The sequence below is a fragment of the Montipora foliosa genome, chromosome 7, assembly GCF_036669935.1.
Source record: "Montipora foliosa isolate CH-2021 chromosome 7, ASM3666993v2, whole genome shotgun sequence".
Lineage (NCBI taxonomy): Eukaryota > Metazoa > Cnidaria > Anthozoa > Scleractinia > Acroporidae > Montipora > Montipora foliosa.
In genome coordinates, this window is record NC_090875.1 from 31,104,058 (window position 1) to 31,118,564 (window position 14,507).

Consider the following 14,507-nt stretch of genomic DNA (forward strand, 5'->3'; position numbering starts at 1 on the left):
ATGACCCGTACGGGAGACCGGGAGATTCGTTCCGTATCCGGGAGAGTTGGCATGTATGCAACTAAGGTGAAATAGTGAAATCAAGACGGCGGTTCTGATGACGTCATACGACGTCAGCGACGTCAGCAAAATATATTGTTTTACTGTGAATAAATTTAACGAAAGCCTTGGGGGGGGGGGGGGGTTCGACCAACATCCCCCCCTTCCCCCTCAAACTGAACCGGGAACGTGTTTGCTGACGTGCAAAAATGCTTGCAAGGCTTATAATTAGAGCTTAGTTTATGAGAAAAACACTCGTACTACTCGTATGTATTGGTATGTATCCGTATGTTAGTCGTATGTATCCGTGTGTTAGTCGTATGTATATGTATGTTACTCGTATGTTAGTCGTATGTAGTCGTATGTTAGTCGTATGTATTCGTATGTATCCGTATGTTCCGTATGTTACTCGTATGTTACCCGTATGTACTCGTGTGGTGTTTTAGTCGTGATCGTTTCGGCGGAAGACATGGCATGCGAAACTAACAGGGGAATCTCAACAAAACATTTATGCCCCAGTTGTTTGAAACTGGGCCATAACTAAGCTATGCAAACGGGAATCGGTTGCTTTCTGGACGGCAAAAACTACACAAGTATAATCATACTCATTGGTCTACATGCCTAGAAAATATTTCTAAGATTACAAGAAGATCTAAAAGGCGCGATGGGTAAATATTTGAGGAGAGGTTGTCCATAGTTATCTCTTGACCATCTCCAACTTCAAAAACAGAGTCAGAGAACTGACAAAAAAGAATATGCTCTTTTTTTTTTTTCAAATTGCAAGCCATCTCCATTCTTTACATCTTACTGGCGAAGACAATGTAGTTAAATAATATTGAGCAAACAAACTGCGTCATTATGTTGGGGTTTCCACAGGTTTAAAAACTAAAACATTTGAATCTCGACTGCGGCTGAATGCCGCCTATGTTAATTCCTAATTAACCCCAATTTGAAGCACGATATGTTTCCCCTGCAAGATAATAAGCGACTTATCAAGGCTGCTTATCACGGTTAGTTTTTCTCATTTGCATTACAATGCAATCTAACGTGGATGCAACGCAATAGACCTTTTCGGCTTGTACATTTTGTTTTCCCAATACAGATCATGTGATAAAACTCAGGAGGCTTGGTCCATTGTTTTGTTCATTAAAAAGAGTGCGTGCATGCTTATTCGACTTGCATGCCCTCATTTTAATGAGCAAAACAAAAGACCAAACCTCCTGAGTATTATCACATGATCTGTAGTGGGAAAACAAAATGTACAAGCCGAAAAGGTCTATTTCGGGTTAAGACTACAAAATAGCCCGAAATTGCCACACATACATGCTAGATTACATTGTAATGCAAATAAAAAAAACCTTGAAAAGAGTTATTTCTCTCTGAAACCTATCGTACCAATTTATTTTTCGGATACTCCACCCACATTAATATTGTACTAAGTGAACGAGATGGAATAATCGGAAAGACTTATGACAAAGCAACGTTATATTTTGAGGTGACATTTCCGTCGACGTCGCCTTCGTAGATCTTAAGGTTCCTTATAAGCCATTTGCGTGGGAGCGAAATTTAATACCAATAACAGATTGGTTTGAGTGACCTCTATTGTCAGGTAGTTTTTGCCAATTGTTTCTTGTTCCAAGGCGGGTAGAAAAATCCAAGTAAGAAAGAATGATTAAAAACGCATTTGGATCTGTAATCGTCGAAAAGGGCTGTTCCAACATTTTTGTAAAGACGTCAATGCTCTAGGTCAGAATCACACGATCTTGTAGCATGTAACTTGCAACTCTACCCTTTTTTTGGAACAAAGTTGAGGATTTCAGGACATCAATTCTATGCCAAAATATGGACAAAAATAAGATCAAAGCTGCGCGCGCAGAAAATTCGCTAGCTACGTTTCATCCAAAAAAGAGAAAAAAACCAGCTCTGAACCAGAGTTAACCGCTTCAAGATTCTGAGCTTCTGTCTAGGTTAATAGATGATTTTCATTTTAACACGAGCATATGACTTCTTGAAGAAAATTTGCATAAGTCATAGTACTGACTCAATTCTTTGGATGGAGTAAAATCTCTCTCATCTCTATCGAAAATAAACACTGCTGTTTTTCAGCGCTATTTGAAAAGGCATAGGTAGTGTCGCGACTCTTCTGATCATGTTTCTCGCTTTTTGTCGTTTCATTACTTTTTGTTGCTTTTCCATTTAGTTCCTTGCAGTCGTCAAGTATCGTTCCCTTCCCTAGGCCTCTTAGTAAAATATAGCTAATAAGTCCTAACTAGCCAGTGGAAAATAAACCCAGTAAACAACATTGAAAAGGACAAACAGTAAAGGAAACAGCAACCGCGATGCTTTGTCAATGTAACAAGCGAAAGCCTCTTTTTTGCTTGTTCCAAATAACTCAGTGACAGATGCATCATCCATCACACTCTTGGAAGATGTCTTCCGCCGCGAAACCATTTCCAGGTCATTATCACCCGCTCTGTTGGCTTCACCGTTCATATTGTGTTCTTCAACATACGATTGGCCATTTTTCTTTGAGACAATCATGGATTTAATGGTCCTCGTAATTTTCTTGGGTAGAGGAGTTCCATTAACCTACAACAAAGCAGAATCTTTTCAATCTTCAAACTCGAGGTTTGGAAAGTCCCTTTCTCCTCTAAAAGGAAAGGGAATTGCAAACTGCTTTGAGTTCGAAGAATTCTAGTGCAAAGAGCGAAAGGCAGATTGTAATATCAACGATGAACAGGATGAAGTAAAAGAACGTGTCTCACAAGCTCGGCCATGTGACAACAAACACATGCTTGCTATAGCTATAGGTTGAGATTCATTCTCATTTTACACGCACCATCACCAATTAACAAATGTATTTTAAATTACAAACCTTGCATTTGATTTTCTCCTTATCACTTATGGCACTCGAGTTCATAACGTACACGACGATAGCCTCAATCAATGCCACGAAGACAAACGCGAAGGATGTAAGGATATACCAGTCCAGTGCCTTTGGATAGCTGACTCTAGGCAGGTTGCCATTCAGGGATCCAAGAAGAAACATAATGGTCAAGATACAGGTTATACCAAGAGCCATTCTGTTGCCAATGTCATCTATTTCCATCCAGAAAACGATCCAGCTAAGCAAGACCACAAATATGTCTGGAAAGTAGACTTGGATCAGGAAATATCCAATGCGACGCTTGAACGAGAATGTGACAGTTATGGTTGAATAGCTGCCTGTAACACAATGTCCGTATGGTAAATTATTATTTTACTATTTTATTTTTTGTGTGTGATCAAATTTTGGACAACATTCAAGACCTTGGAATATGTGTGGTCATTTAAACAAGGATCTGGTGAGCATGGAAATCAAGCATCTTAAAATTTATATCCTGGAAAGCCCGTATATATACCACAAAAAGAGTCATTCATTGAAAAGGGCCACATATACTTCGTCTTCAAAAAATAGAGATATTTTTATTCTTACCTTTTGACGCGTTTTTTTTAAAATCAACCGTCTTGTGGATACAGTTCCCTTCACTTTATGTTAATCAGCTGCTAACATGAAAAATTTAAGTGCTGCTATGACCGAAAAATCAATTGTCCTTTTTCTTTGGTTTTCAAAAGAGTTTTAACTAGTAACAGACGGACCCAAGTTTTAAGCCTTGATCTAAAAAAGACACCTGCATATTTCAGCTGGAATTTTTCTATTTAATGGTCGGCCATTACTAACTTCAACATTTTGAGAGAGCTGGATCGAGGATAAAATGACGTCAAAAACTCTATTTTAAGAATGCAAAGCATGTGTACGTGGCTGAATTTATATGCAGCACGAGAGTTTCGGGCTTTTAGACTTTTAAGCTCGTGCTTTGCATAAATAAAAAGCTGTGTTTACCAACTGAAATTTCAAGCTAGTGAGTAAGTGCTGTCACTATTCCCTAGATCCAATCCTCTGAGGTCCAATCGGTCAATTTTTAATGTGAATAATCGCGGATGGTGAAATCCAACACTTACACCTCAAAGTAAAATAGTAATACAAGATTGGTTGTGCGGCTGTAAGGATATATATATATATTTGTTAAAAAATAAAAAAAAAAGTTTTATGTAGATATATATATATATCCTCACAGCTGTACAACCAGCCTTGTATTATTATTTTGTTTTTAGTCTACAAATTATTTGCTACTTAGATCTCCCAAGATCCCCCGACCACTTCTATTTCGTTCAGCTGGCCCTTGCATTACAAAAAAAAAAAAAAAAAAAAAAAAAAAAAGTCTCCTGAAAGTGAACAGCCTTTCGATAAAAATCAAAGCTTTGCCAGTCAGGTGTTATGAAAACACACTTTCAAAATCTGAAGGAAAAAAGCAACTGTTTTTTTTTAATTTTTGTCGTACTATCTCCTTAAGGACACTACCCTCTCTATTATTAGAAAACACACCGTTCGTTGTCAAGGAGGCATATATGCTCACCTGTTGAAAAATGGTCAAAATTAGAAGATAACGCCGCTCCTTTGTATTCAAATTGAGCTAATTCTTTTGCTCCTACACTGATACTTGTCGCGTTCCAGTCAAATATTATATCATTTGTAGAGTAGCTATCTGTGTACACAATTCAAAATAATGAAAAAAAAAAACAATAAAACATAAACTTGTGAGTTGTTGCTGAGGAGGTTTCCCCTTTCAATAGGAAAGCGAATTACGAAACGTAACAAACAGGCAAAGTCATGGGACGAAAATGAAGTTTCTGGAGTAGAAAATTAAGCCGGTGACCAGAAGTAACATCTAAGTGAGAATTATTGTCTTAAACCTATTTAAACTTATGAAGCTTTCCATTTGACAGAACTGACCTGCCACATCAGGCATTTGGAAGGACTAACTCTACAACACCTTCAAATTAACACACTTCAAAAGTGACATATACTCCTCCAGAAGAATGCGAGGGACTAACATGCAAGCGTTCCATCAAATTGTTACATTTTCTTTGCAAACTGACGTGTCTGGCAGGCCAATTCTGACGCAAGGAAATTGCCCTTAATTAGGGAACCTGACAGCCCTCCTGATTGAGATATTTAAAAGATTGAGTCATTACCATATTTATTGCGCATACGTTCTGCGCATCTCGAGATACCTGGTTTTCCTATCGGTGATGCTTACCAAGACAGTGATATTTTTGCGCGGTTTAAAACTATGTGGAGAAAGTAGATCTTTGTAAGTACTCTTGCTATCCAAAAAGAAAATTAGGGGTAATCATACATTTTTGAGAGATAATTAAGCTTCGCTTTGAGAAAGAAAGCCATATATTGTTTGTATTTTGAAGCTTGTTACAAATATTATTCATCAATTATCTTTGAGAAATGCGTGGTTACCCCCAGTTTTCCAATTTTCATTTTGAAACTTCAATAACACTTGTTAAGATCTGCATTCCTGCATAATCATAAAACGGGCCAAAAATACCTTGAATTAGTAGGCACCGTCCTCAAATTGATCTCTATACTGCAATATTGTCTATTCTCTCTGTCCTACTATTTCACGACTGCTATTTCAGATGGTAGGCTTCAGTTTTCAGTCTCGGAGACTAATCAGTTATTTTCAAATCATTCTTACTCAATGCTGGCAGGTGCCCTGCTGCTCAGGCTTAACAAAATGGCCCAATGCGATTCATTGGCGTGAGACTTTGCACTTACGCATTTGGCTGAATAAGCTAAGTTATTGGATTAAAACAATCTACTTAACTTGAGCCTACAGGACAGGCGCAAATATTTTGGTGGGGACGAAAGGGATGAATTGAGAAATCGGATAAACTGCTGGAATTATGAACTCGACCAAGCCGGATCTGACCAGCTTAAAAATGTTCAAGAAAAGAGACATTGTGCCATTGTCCTGATTCCCTGCAGAGTTGTCAAAGGGAAACGCCATTTATGATCCGATCCCGGGATATGGATGAGTAAGATTCCCATGGAAAAATCTTTCCAGGCCCTTGGACATTTTACAAAAAATTGGTTTTATCAACGGAATTGATAAGGTGCATTGGCCACCGTACAGAGATTCTAAAAGCTGACCCTTCGAGCGTTAGCCCTTCGTCAGAGCGAAGCGAAGAATTGTGGGTTATGTGTAGTTTTTTTATAGTAGAGTAGATTTTTTATAGTAGAGTAGGAGCTACGCTATTGGTGGTAACATGGCAACGTGAAAAATAGGAATACATTAGTTAAATGACAAGCGTTCGTTAATACCGTGAGGATTAAGGGTGCCAATTTGGAAGATGAATTTTTGTTCAAGATTCTTGAGGCTATACATTGGCGAGACTGGTAGACGACTAGGCGACCGATTCTGCGAACACCTTTGTGATGTTGAGAAGAATGACAACGATACATCTAAGTCAGTCGCTCGTCATTTTAATCTCCCTAACCACTCCAAAAAACACATGGCTATCTGCGGCATTTCCCAACATCTAGGTACGATGGAAAGCCGCAAGAATCTAGAACAAAAATTTTTCTTCGAAATCGGCACCGTTAATCCTCACGGTATTAATTAACGAACGCTTTTCATTTAACTAATGTATTCATATTTCTCACGCTGCAATGTTACTACACATAACCCACAATTCCTCGACTCGCTCTGACGAAGGGCTAACGCTCGAAACGTCAGCTTTTAGAATCTCTGTGGTAAGCGCTTTCCGAGCCAATGACCGAACACGCCGGTGCTTATACCCGGTTTCCGTAGCATTAAGCGACTAGGAGTATTTTTAACTCCTCCCTGGATGGGATGCTAGTCCATCGCAGGGTTACCCCCAGCATTACGCCGGTACCCATTTATACACCTGGGTGAAGAGAGGCACCGTGGGAGTAAAGTGTCTTGCCCAAGAACACAACACAATGTCCCCGGCCAGGACCCGAACCCGGACCACTCGCTCCGGAGTCGAGCACACTAACCATGAGGCCATCGCGCCTCCTTAGAATCTCTGTACGGTGGCCAATTTACATCATCAACGTCGTTGATAAAACCCAATTTTTGTATACTACTTCCCCACCGACACAGCACCACAGTTTCTTTAGAAACTACCCCCTTCATTCCTTGGACATTTTGTCCGACTCGATGCCTTTAATTCCAACCAATAGTATTCTGACGGACATCATCGGGGCGGGGAAGAGGAGGGAGGGGGGGAGGGAGAAAGGGGTTTCTAAACATGGATGGAACTTCCCAGACCAGAATAACCCTCTTTAATGACCTATGTGAAGAAGCGACCTTCAACGAGCTTCAAGTCAAGTCAACAAGTCCGTGGGTACTTACAACTTCCAAATTTAAGATGACATTTCTGAGAGTCATGTGGAAAGGTCCTCAGATCCATGTTGCACGAGGCAAGAAGTGTCACTCTACATACAACACCAACAGAGACAACCGATTCAGAAATAAAAATTAGATACTAATCTACTGTCACTGTCAAGTGTTTGGGAAGCTAACTGCCAGTAAAGTTGGTTTGTCGCCTCCGATTCAGTTTGTTTGTGAGTTATCATGTATTGGAAGCAATAAGTTCGAACCAGCCAAACCTAAACTCGGGGTTTTAAAATGACTGAGGAGAAAGTTCCTCCTCATAGTTTTCAAATGACTGTCGAAAATAATTACGCGATTGCAATTGCTACACTTGGTGACTGGTTTAAAAATCTTGCCCCGGTTTATCGACCAGTGAGAAGGAAATCCAAAAACACAAACTCGACTTGTACGTGCGATTTTTCCCGCGCCTTGAGAAAGTGACATTGAATTGCTACGCATTTGGATTGGTTCAATGCGCTGTTTGCACCTGCTGTGATTGGTCGAAGTAATTGCTGTGGTATTTGTTTTACGACACTCAATTGAAAACCGCTCTAATTAAAATTAATTGATTAAATACTCATTAATAGTAATTAATAGGCAGGATTCATATTTGTTTCTTAGATGAGTAAATTGCGAACGCAGTAAGTGCACTTTTTGCTGATACGGCTTAAACCAATTCAAATTATTGCTTACTTCTAAGCTTAATTTCATCAAACACTACATACCCTTTGCTGAAGAAGATATCTCCTGAAGGCTGAATGCTGATACTGCTATGTGTTTCTTCATGAGGCAGCATCATATTTGATTCACGTGCATTGTAACAATAGGGGTCTGGAACCCATATGTTGTCAATATCACCTCCGTTTATGGTAAGAGTGTAGTTAAGTTTGCCAGCTAGCCTTTCGTCTTTCCAACGCTGGTAAAAATAGGTGTAAATCTTAAATTCCTGTATATCAAAGAACAAAAATTTGTTTAAAATAAAACAAGCAGTAAATTAAATAGGCACATTTGTTTGTACACTAACAATGAAGGAGTTGCTATAAAATTTGAAATATTCCCTCGGATATTTATTATAATCATTATTTAAGGTAGCTCACAAATTTTCAAATGAAGGCAGTGTGTGTACTTCCATATGAAACATCAATTTTTGCTTAACAAGACGTAACGTACCTCAACTGTTGCTTTACTCATTATTGTGGCGTAATAAATCACCATAGCAACAGGAGAGCCTTCTAAAAGCACCCTATATTCAGTATGAAAACGCTTATATCTGAAAAACGAACGCTAAGACCCTCCTTTTTTGCTGCTAGAAATTGTTCAGCAGACTACTATAAAATTATTTGCAATGTTAAAAAAACTCTCTAGAGCGGATCAGAGCCACCTTACATTTCATTAGGGAGCTTAAGCAACGACAACGGCGACGGCAACGAGAACGTCATCTCAAAATATAAATTTGCGTTATTTTAATCGCTTCGTGACTATTTCAACGTTTTTAATATGACAAGGGTGTGGTAAATCCTCAAAGATGACACCAGTCGAAACGGCACTTCATTTTAGGAGAGAAAATGAAAATTTATCCTCAAGTGCTGACGTTCTTCATAACACCAAAAACTTGGCTATTTCACGTTGTTGTTTTGCTGACGACGGCAACGAAATGGACAAAAGTGAAAAACGCACGTGCAGGACGTGCAAAGCTATTGTTTTTACCCACTAAATATGCAAATTTGTGACGTTCTCGTCGCCGTCGCCGTTGTCGTTGCTTAAGCTCCCTATTATGGAGGAAGGTACGAACGATCTAGGAATTGTTTTTTAAAGTTTGCGAAGAGTTTCATTTTAGCCTGCCTATCACTTTGCAGCATTAATTAGTAGGGGTCACCGAGTTCGCTTTTGAGATACAAACATTTCAAGACAACATAGAGCGACTTTCATATGACCTTGAAAACTAGACGTAAACAAAAACGCCAAGCATTTAATTGGCTTATCGAACAAAAAGAAACGAGCGCGAATTTTCATTGGCTTAGCGAACACGGATGCAAACAACGTCATCTCTCCATGGAACTTTCTGGAAAGTTTCGCCTAGACGTCATTTGAAATGCAGTAATATGATTGGGCAATCCAACTGTCTACTGCCCATATTAGGAGTTTCCTTGTCGGGAATAAGGAGAAGCTTTGTTTTAATCGTGCCAAACATTGGTCCGTGAAACAAATTGCAAACACTTTTCAGGTCATACGAAAGTCGCTCTATAAGGTTTTTTTAGATAGGTCGCTGCTAAGTTTTCGCGCATTTTCTAAAGGGCGTAATAATCGATGTTTCACCGATTTTTCAATAGCCAACACCGCCTAATCCCATTCACAACAAGTACTTAATCTGCAAATTACGAATTACACACGGACTCCGGCATTATACCATATTAGCTTCCTCTATGTTTCCAAATGACTCCACGTACAAATCTGCCATAACTGTTGTTGCGTTTCCACTTTCTGAAACGTCAAGAAATACTTTCAAATATTACCACACATTTCCAGCACATAGCTTTCTGTTTAGAACTAAAAAAATTACCATGTACCTGCACCCTAATATCCCGTTTGTATCTAACAGACAATATATTTGAAATGGTGTTCGTCTTGTTTCCAGGCTGTCACGGTTGGTGGGGCGAGCGCAAAAATAGCCTGAATAGATGAAAAAGTGAGTGGACTATTCTCTCCAGGCTCCCCACCAACTGACAGCCTGGAATAGGCTTTGAGGGTAATGCAACAATTACACTTTCAAGAATCTCTCACCAAAATCTGGTCTCAGAGCTTTGTCATATCCAGAGAAAAACTTGGTTATTAAATCATCGCCCTCGCTATCAACTCTACAGAAATAAACACATATATATATTTACTCTTTAAGTCAATTAAAGAGGAACTGACCCTAGGAAGCAATCGTAAGGTTCGTAATGGAATCGATGACGCATTATTTCCTTTCCTAAATGCGTAACGCAAATATAAACACAAATAAAGCTGTAATTTTGTAAATGGTTTGAACCCAGGAGTCATATCATAAAGTAAAGTACGATCGTCCGGGTGAGTGTAGTCCTGAGAAGGACTGTTTGAGATGACTGACGTTTCGACAACCTGAGCGGAAGTCATCTTCAGAGTCTTGATCCGGACGATCGTACTTTACAAAGCTGTAATTCTTGTCAAAATTGCTGGGATACTTCCATGTTTTTAACTCGTACCGTCGTGCAGTCTCATCAAGCCTCACCCCGTTCGCCTTGCCAAGTCCCGCTCTTTTCCCAACCCACCGCTTACAATGTTGGCTTTTCAATAGGATGCAACATGTTCACTCGTGTGGTCAACATTGGAATAGAGAACTGGGAGGAGGCTGTTTAAGATCTAAGTTGGAAAGGGACGCAGTCGTTTTAGATCTAAAAATGGTAGAGATCACTGACACAATGCGAGTAGCATCAAAAGATGTTCCATTTCGGTAGCGACGTGTCTCATTTTGGCTTGCAATGTGTTTCTTAAACGACCAGCAGAATGTACGTTTGATAAAGGTGATATTTTTTCAGTTGTCCTTAAATACAAGGGAGCCCTGCAGTTCGCAACTTAGTCCTCTAATTCTTGAATTTAGACGACTCGTCTCAAGATTTAACATTCAGAACACCACTAACCTCTTAGAAATAGCTATGATGAGCAGAAGTAAAAATTTCATGCTGTAAATCCTTGCCAAAAATCCAACACTAAAAACAACAAGATAAGTGTTTTTAATTTTCAAATCGATGAAGTCACTCCCCCATATGAAAAAATAATACCATGGGGTGATGGTTCAATTTCTGACAGGGAACAAGTAACAACAAAGCAAACATCGTTCCTTCACTTTCATCAGTTGCTTTGCACTTTAGAAAGATTGAAGAACCTCAGCTTTATTTATACTGTTCATACACTAGCACAAACTACTTTTTTTGGTCCCTGGGTTTTGTCGATCTCGGTAAAATCCGAAAAAATGTCATTTACACTAGGTCTGGCGATAGATCAAATTCGAAATATTGACATTCCGTCCTAAACAAAATGAATCATCCCGAGGCTCTGGAAAATAAATATAGGGATTTGAATGAGTTTATTCCCCAGAGCCTCGAGATGATGTCTTTTGTTTAGGACTGAATTTTAAAAAGATAAAAATTGATCTACTGTAACTGAAATACCCCTTGATCAATCTCGACCCAAGAGGTCTTCTCTTGACTGAGAAACAGAAGAGCTCTGGGTAACCCTTAAACAAACTGTCTTCTTATTGATTTTAGGGTGAGAACAATCACAAGCGTCTCTAATTGGTGCATTCATGTTAGCACGTGGAGTGAGCAGGCGCCGTAAGGTTCAAATAGCCAATTTTTGTCTATAAGAGCCCACGGAGCGTGTTCTCCTACATAGAGTTTCCCAGAGCCTTGGGTTGATCCGGGACTCTGGTGACGAGAATGACCCAGTGAGGCAAGCAAACGCAAATGGCACGCGCAAGCGCAGTGAGCTCCAGAATAAGCGAGCTGACAGAGGAGAGGACAAAAGAAAAATTTAACATGGCGTTGACGTAAAACGGCAAAACGTCAAACTACAGCCTAATTTCCTAACTCTCAAATTGTTTTCTTAATTCTAGCCTACGTTTAGCCCTACCCACCCCACCCCCGAGATAAAAACGATTATCCTCTGGAGAGGTGGGTACGGCGGCACGTAACTAACTAACTAACTAATTAATCCTCTTTCATCCCCAGTGAGATATACAGCTGCAACCGTAGATCGCCACTTGTCTCTATCGTCAGCTATTTTCTCTAACTCGTCCCAGCTGTATGTGTCCCTTCTCCTTAGCTTCAGCCTGCTACTCGTCATGAAATAATGAGTATTTCTTTGATCGCAACCTGTCTCTCTCCCATTTCGAAAACTGTTGCTTGATCATTGTGGCTTATAGGCAGGAAAATCACGTCAAGTCAACCTCGTTAATTCGAATTTCAACCGAACATGAATTTCAACCAGATGTTTGTCGACGGACCACAACAATTTTATACATTTGTCTCAAGCTTCAGTATAAGCACACCAAATATATTCCTTATTACTTATCGGCTACTTAACAAATCTAACGCGGTTCAGCGTTGTCTGTACTCTTATCGGCAGCGATATATCACAAAGTTAATTCTGGAAGACACGAAGAACGGTATACCTTAATTCAATCTCTTATAGCTCATGTTTGAATGATATATACGCTATCATCAGAGTAAGGTGAGTAATTAAATTACTCGATGACTGAGCAAAAAGCGAATGGGGACTAGCATCAAGTCGGACATGCCAACAAACTCGCTCGAGTTCGTTCGTTCTTGGATCATTGGATTAAAGTGATTGGAAAGCTTGGCAGACGAAAAGATTAAATTACCATTGCAGGGAAACATAAAGTCTTTAAAATAGATAAAAAAATTGAGAAAATTGTGCATTGCCTTGAGGCTTTCTAGAAATTTCGAAATCAATTATCAAACTATTGTAATCGAATAGGTACTGAAGCATAATGAACGACTTTCCTTGTCGAATTTGGCAACTTACCGACTAAGCGCAGACCTCATGACTACATTCCCTGCGATTTTAAAGCGAAGGGCAACAGACAAGCAACACAACGCAATACTTCTACCGACTATAATATTCTACGTATACGATAGCCTTTCGATTAGCAAAGGCCGCAATTTGACACAGTGCAAAACTTGCTTGATATATTTCAGTGTGTACATTTTGGGGAGCATACCTTTGGCGGTTATTTCTCTTGTTCTTTCCAACGCTTGTAAGCTCAGCAATCAAACTTGTTTGATTAGAAAGACGTGAGTTGACATTTTTAATTGTCTAAGTGCTTGGTATTCTGAATGTCCCTTTGGGAACAGGTTCTTTGGATTGTATCCACACAAATGTTCTTTCAAATGCAAATTTAGGCGTTCCTTTAATGAATTTAATCCTCAAAGGCATTCAAATTAATCTTTGTTAAACAAATGCACCGAACACAAAAGTATACAGCCGAACAAACAGGCGCAAAGGAAAACGTGCCTTTAGAAAAAAATCCTATATCGCTCTATATCATAGAAAAATTCCATGTCGTGACCCTTTTTAATTGGGGAGGTGAGTCCTTACGCAACTTTTGTTGCATAAACGTTGAGTTAAAGTAAAATAACCACTATCGTAGGGCTGCCGTGACGGTCTTTGAAGTTGAATATTTCGCGTAGTACAAGAATGAACCATGCGAAACATTAAAGCGCAAGACCTCGTGCGAAATGAACACAAAAACAACAAGAAACGAAAATTTAATAGATAAACACCACTAGCCACCTCCATTTCGGTAAATGGTTATTTAAATATACGCCAATTGTTACAAAGCTCAGAATTTTGTCAAGGGAACCGAAACCTCCATATTAATAATTTAAAAACTTTAATGAAGCATTAATCATTTCTCCAACGCTTATGAGATATGAGACGGGATATAGCCAATTAAACGCGTATCGGTTAAAGATCTAACAACGACGGTAACATTAGAATTGCAGAAAAGGGCTCATCAACTGGATTGTAAAGAAATTTTAAAAATGGCGTTTAGAGCGTTCGTTAGCTCGCTCTGTCCAACTTCCACACCGAGGCATCACCACGCATAGTTTCTTAAGAAGCTAAACCGATTAAAATTAATCAACTAGGGGTTACAGATTTGAAGTAAAATGCTGCGAGCAGATGCCAGGCAGTAACGCATCAAAAAAGATCAATTGTGCATACCGCTTATGATAATTTTACTAAAAAAAACTTATTTACAGCGTCAATTACTATCATTTTGGAACAAGGGGTAACAAAATATTACAACTTCTTTGTGATCTCGACCCGAGTACTTGTTCTGACAGCGAAGACGTGCAAGAAAAGGACGCATCGAAGTATGACACTGCTGCACGCTCTCTTTCTCAAAATTCTCGCGATAAACTAAAATCGAGACGGTCCACCTGCTACCGTGACGAGAGGAACCCTAAGGAATTACAGGCGACCCAAAGATAGTATGCTGCTCGCCCCATTTAATTGAAACCTCTCCATTGAAAGCCTCCCATTAAAACAAAAGCCGAGCATACAAAGCCTTCTGCATACGACCTTTCATATCTGCCCCATTATTAAACTTGCATGTAAAATTCTTTCGCGAGG

The 14,507-nt window shown here is 39.3% G+C and overlaps 1 protein-coding gene across 3 annotated transcripts; it reads right to left on the reverse strand.

Moving 5' to 3' along the window:
- Window positions 1-613: 613 nt before the first annotated feature.
- On the reverse strand, window positions 614-13,264 carry LOC138011794 (gamma-aminobutyric acid receptor subunit alpha-6-like). 3 transcript variants are annotated; one of them, XM_068858995.1, is made up of 9 exons: window positions 13,093-13,264; window positions 10,991-11,059; window positions 10,116-10,189; window positions 9,742-9,815; window positions 8,060-8,280; window positions 7,314-7,396; window positions 4,497-4,625; window positions 2,915-3,264; window positions 614-2,628 (listed from the first exon to the last, which is right to left on the reverse strand). In XM_068858995.1, exons 2-9 carry the CDS (start codon window positions 11,029-11,031, stop codon window positions 2,305-2,307), a joined length of 1,296 nt encoding a protein of 431 aa, XP_068715096.1. In that variant the 5' UTR covers window positions 11,032-11,059; window positions 13,093-13,264; the 3' UTR covers window positions 614-2,304. The 3 variants fall into 3 exon arrangements, with proteins under 3 accessions (XP_068715096.1, XP_068715095.1, XP_068715097.1); XM_068858994.1 differs by having other exon boundaries at window positions 815-2,628; window positions 12,897-13,098; XM_068858996.1 differs by lacking the exon at window positions 10,116-10,189 and having other exon boundaries at window positions 2,166-2,628; window positions 13,093-13,148.
- Window positions 13,265-14,507: the final 1,243 nt, after the last annotated feature.

What these genes read in the sequence shown, in the direction of transcription:
- LOC138011794 (XM_068858994.1), bottom strand. Translation starts at nt 12,916, where the DNA reads ATGAGGTCTGCGCTTAGTCG. An exon ending in ATCATAGCTATTTCTAAGAG is followed by an intron (nt 10,190 to 10,990) that starts GTTAGTGGTGTT and finishes TTATTTCTGTAG; the next exon opens with AGTTGATAGCGAGGGCGATG. An exon ending in TCATCTTAAATTTGGAAGTT is followed by an intron (nt 4,626 to 7,313) that starts GTAAGTACCCAC and finishes TTGTGTACACAG; the next exon opens with ATAGCTACTCTACAAATGAT.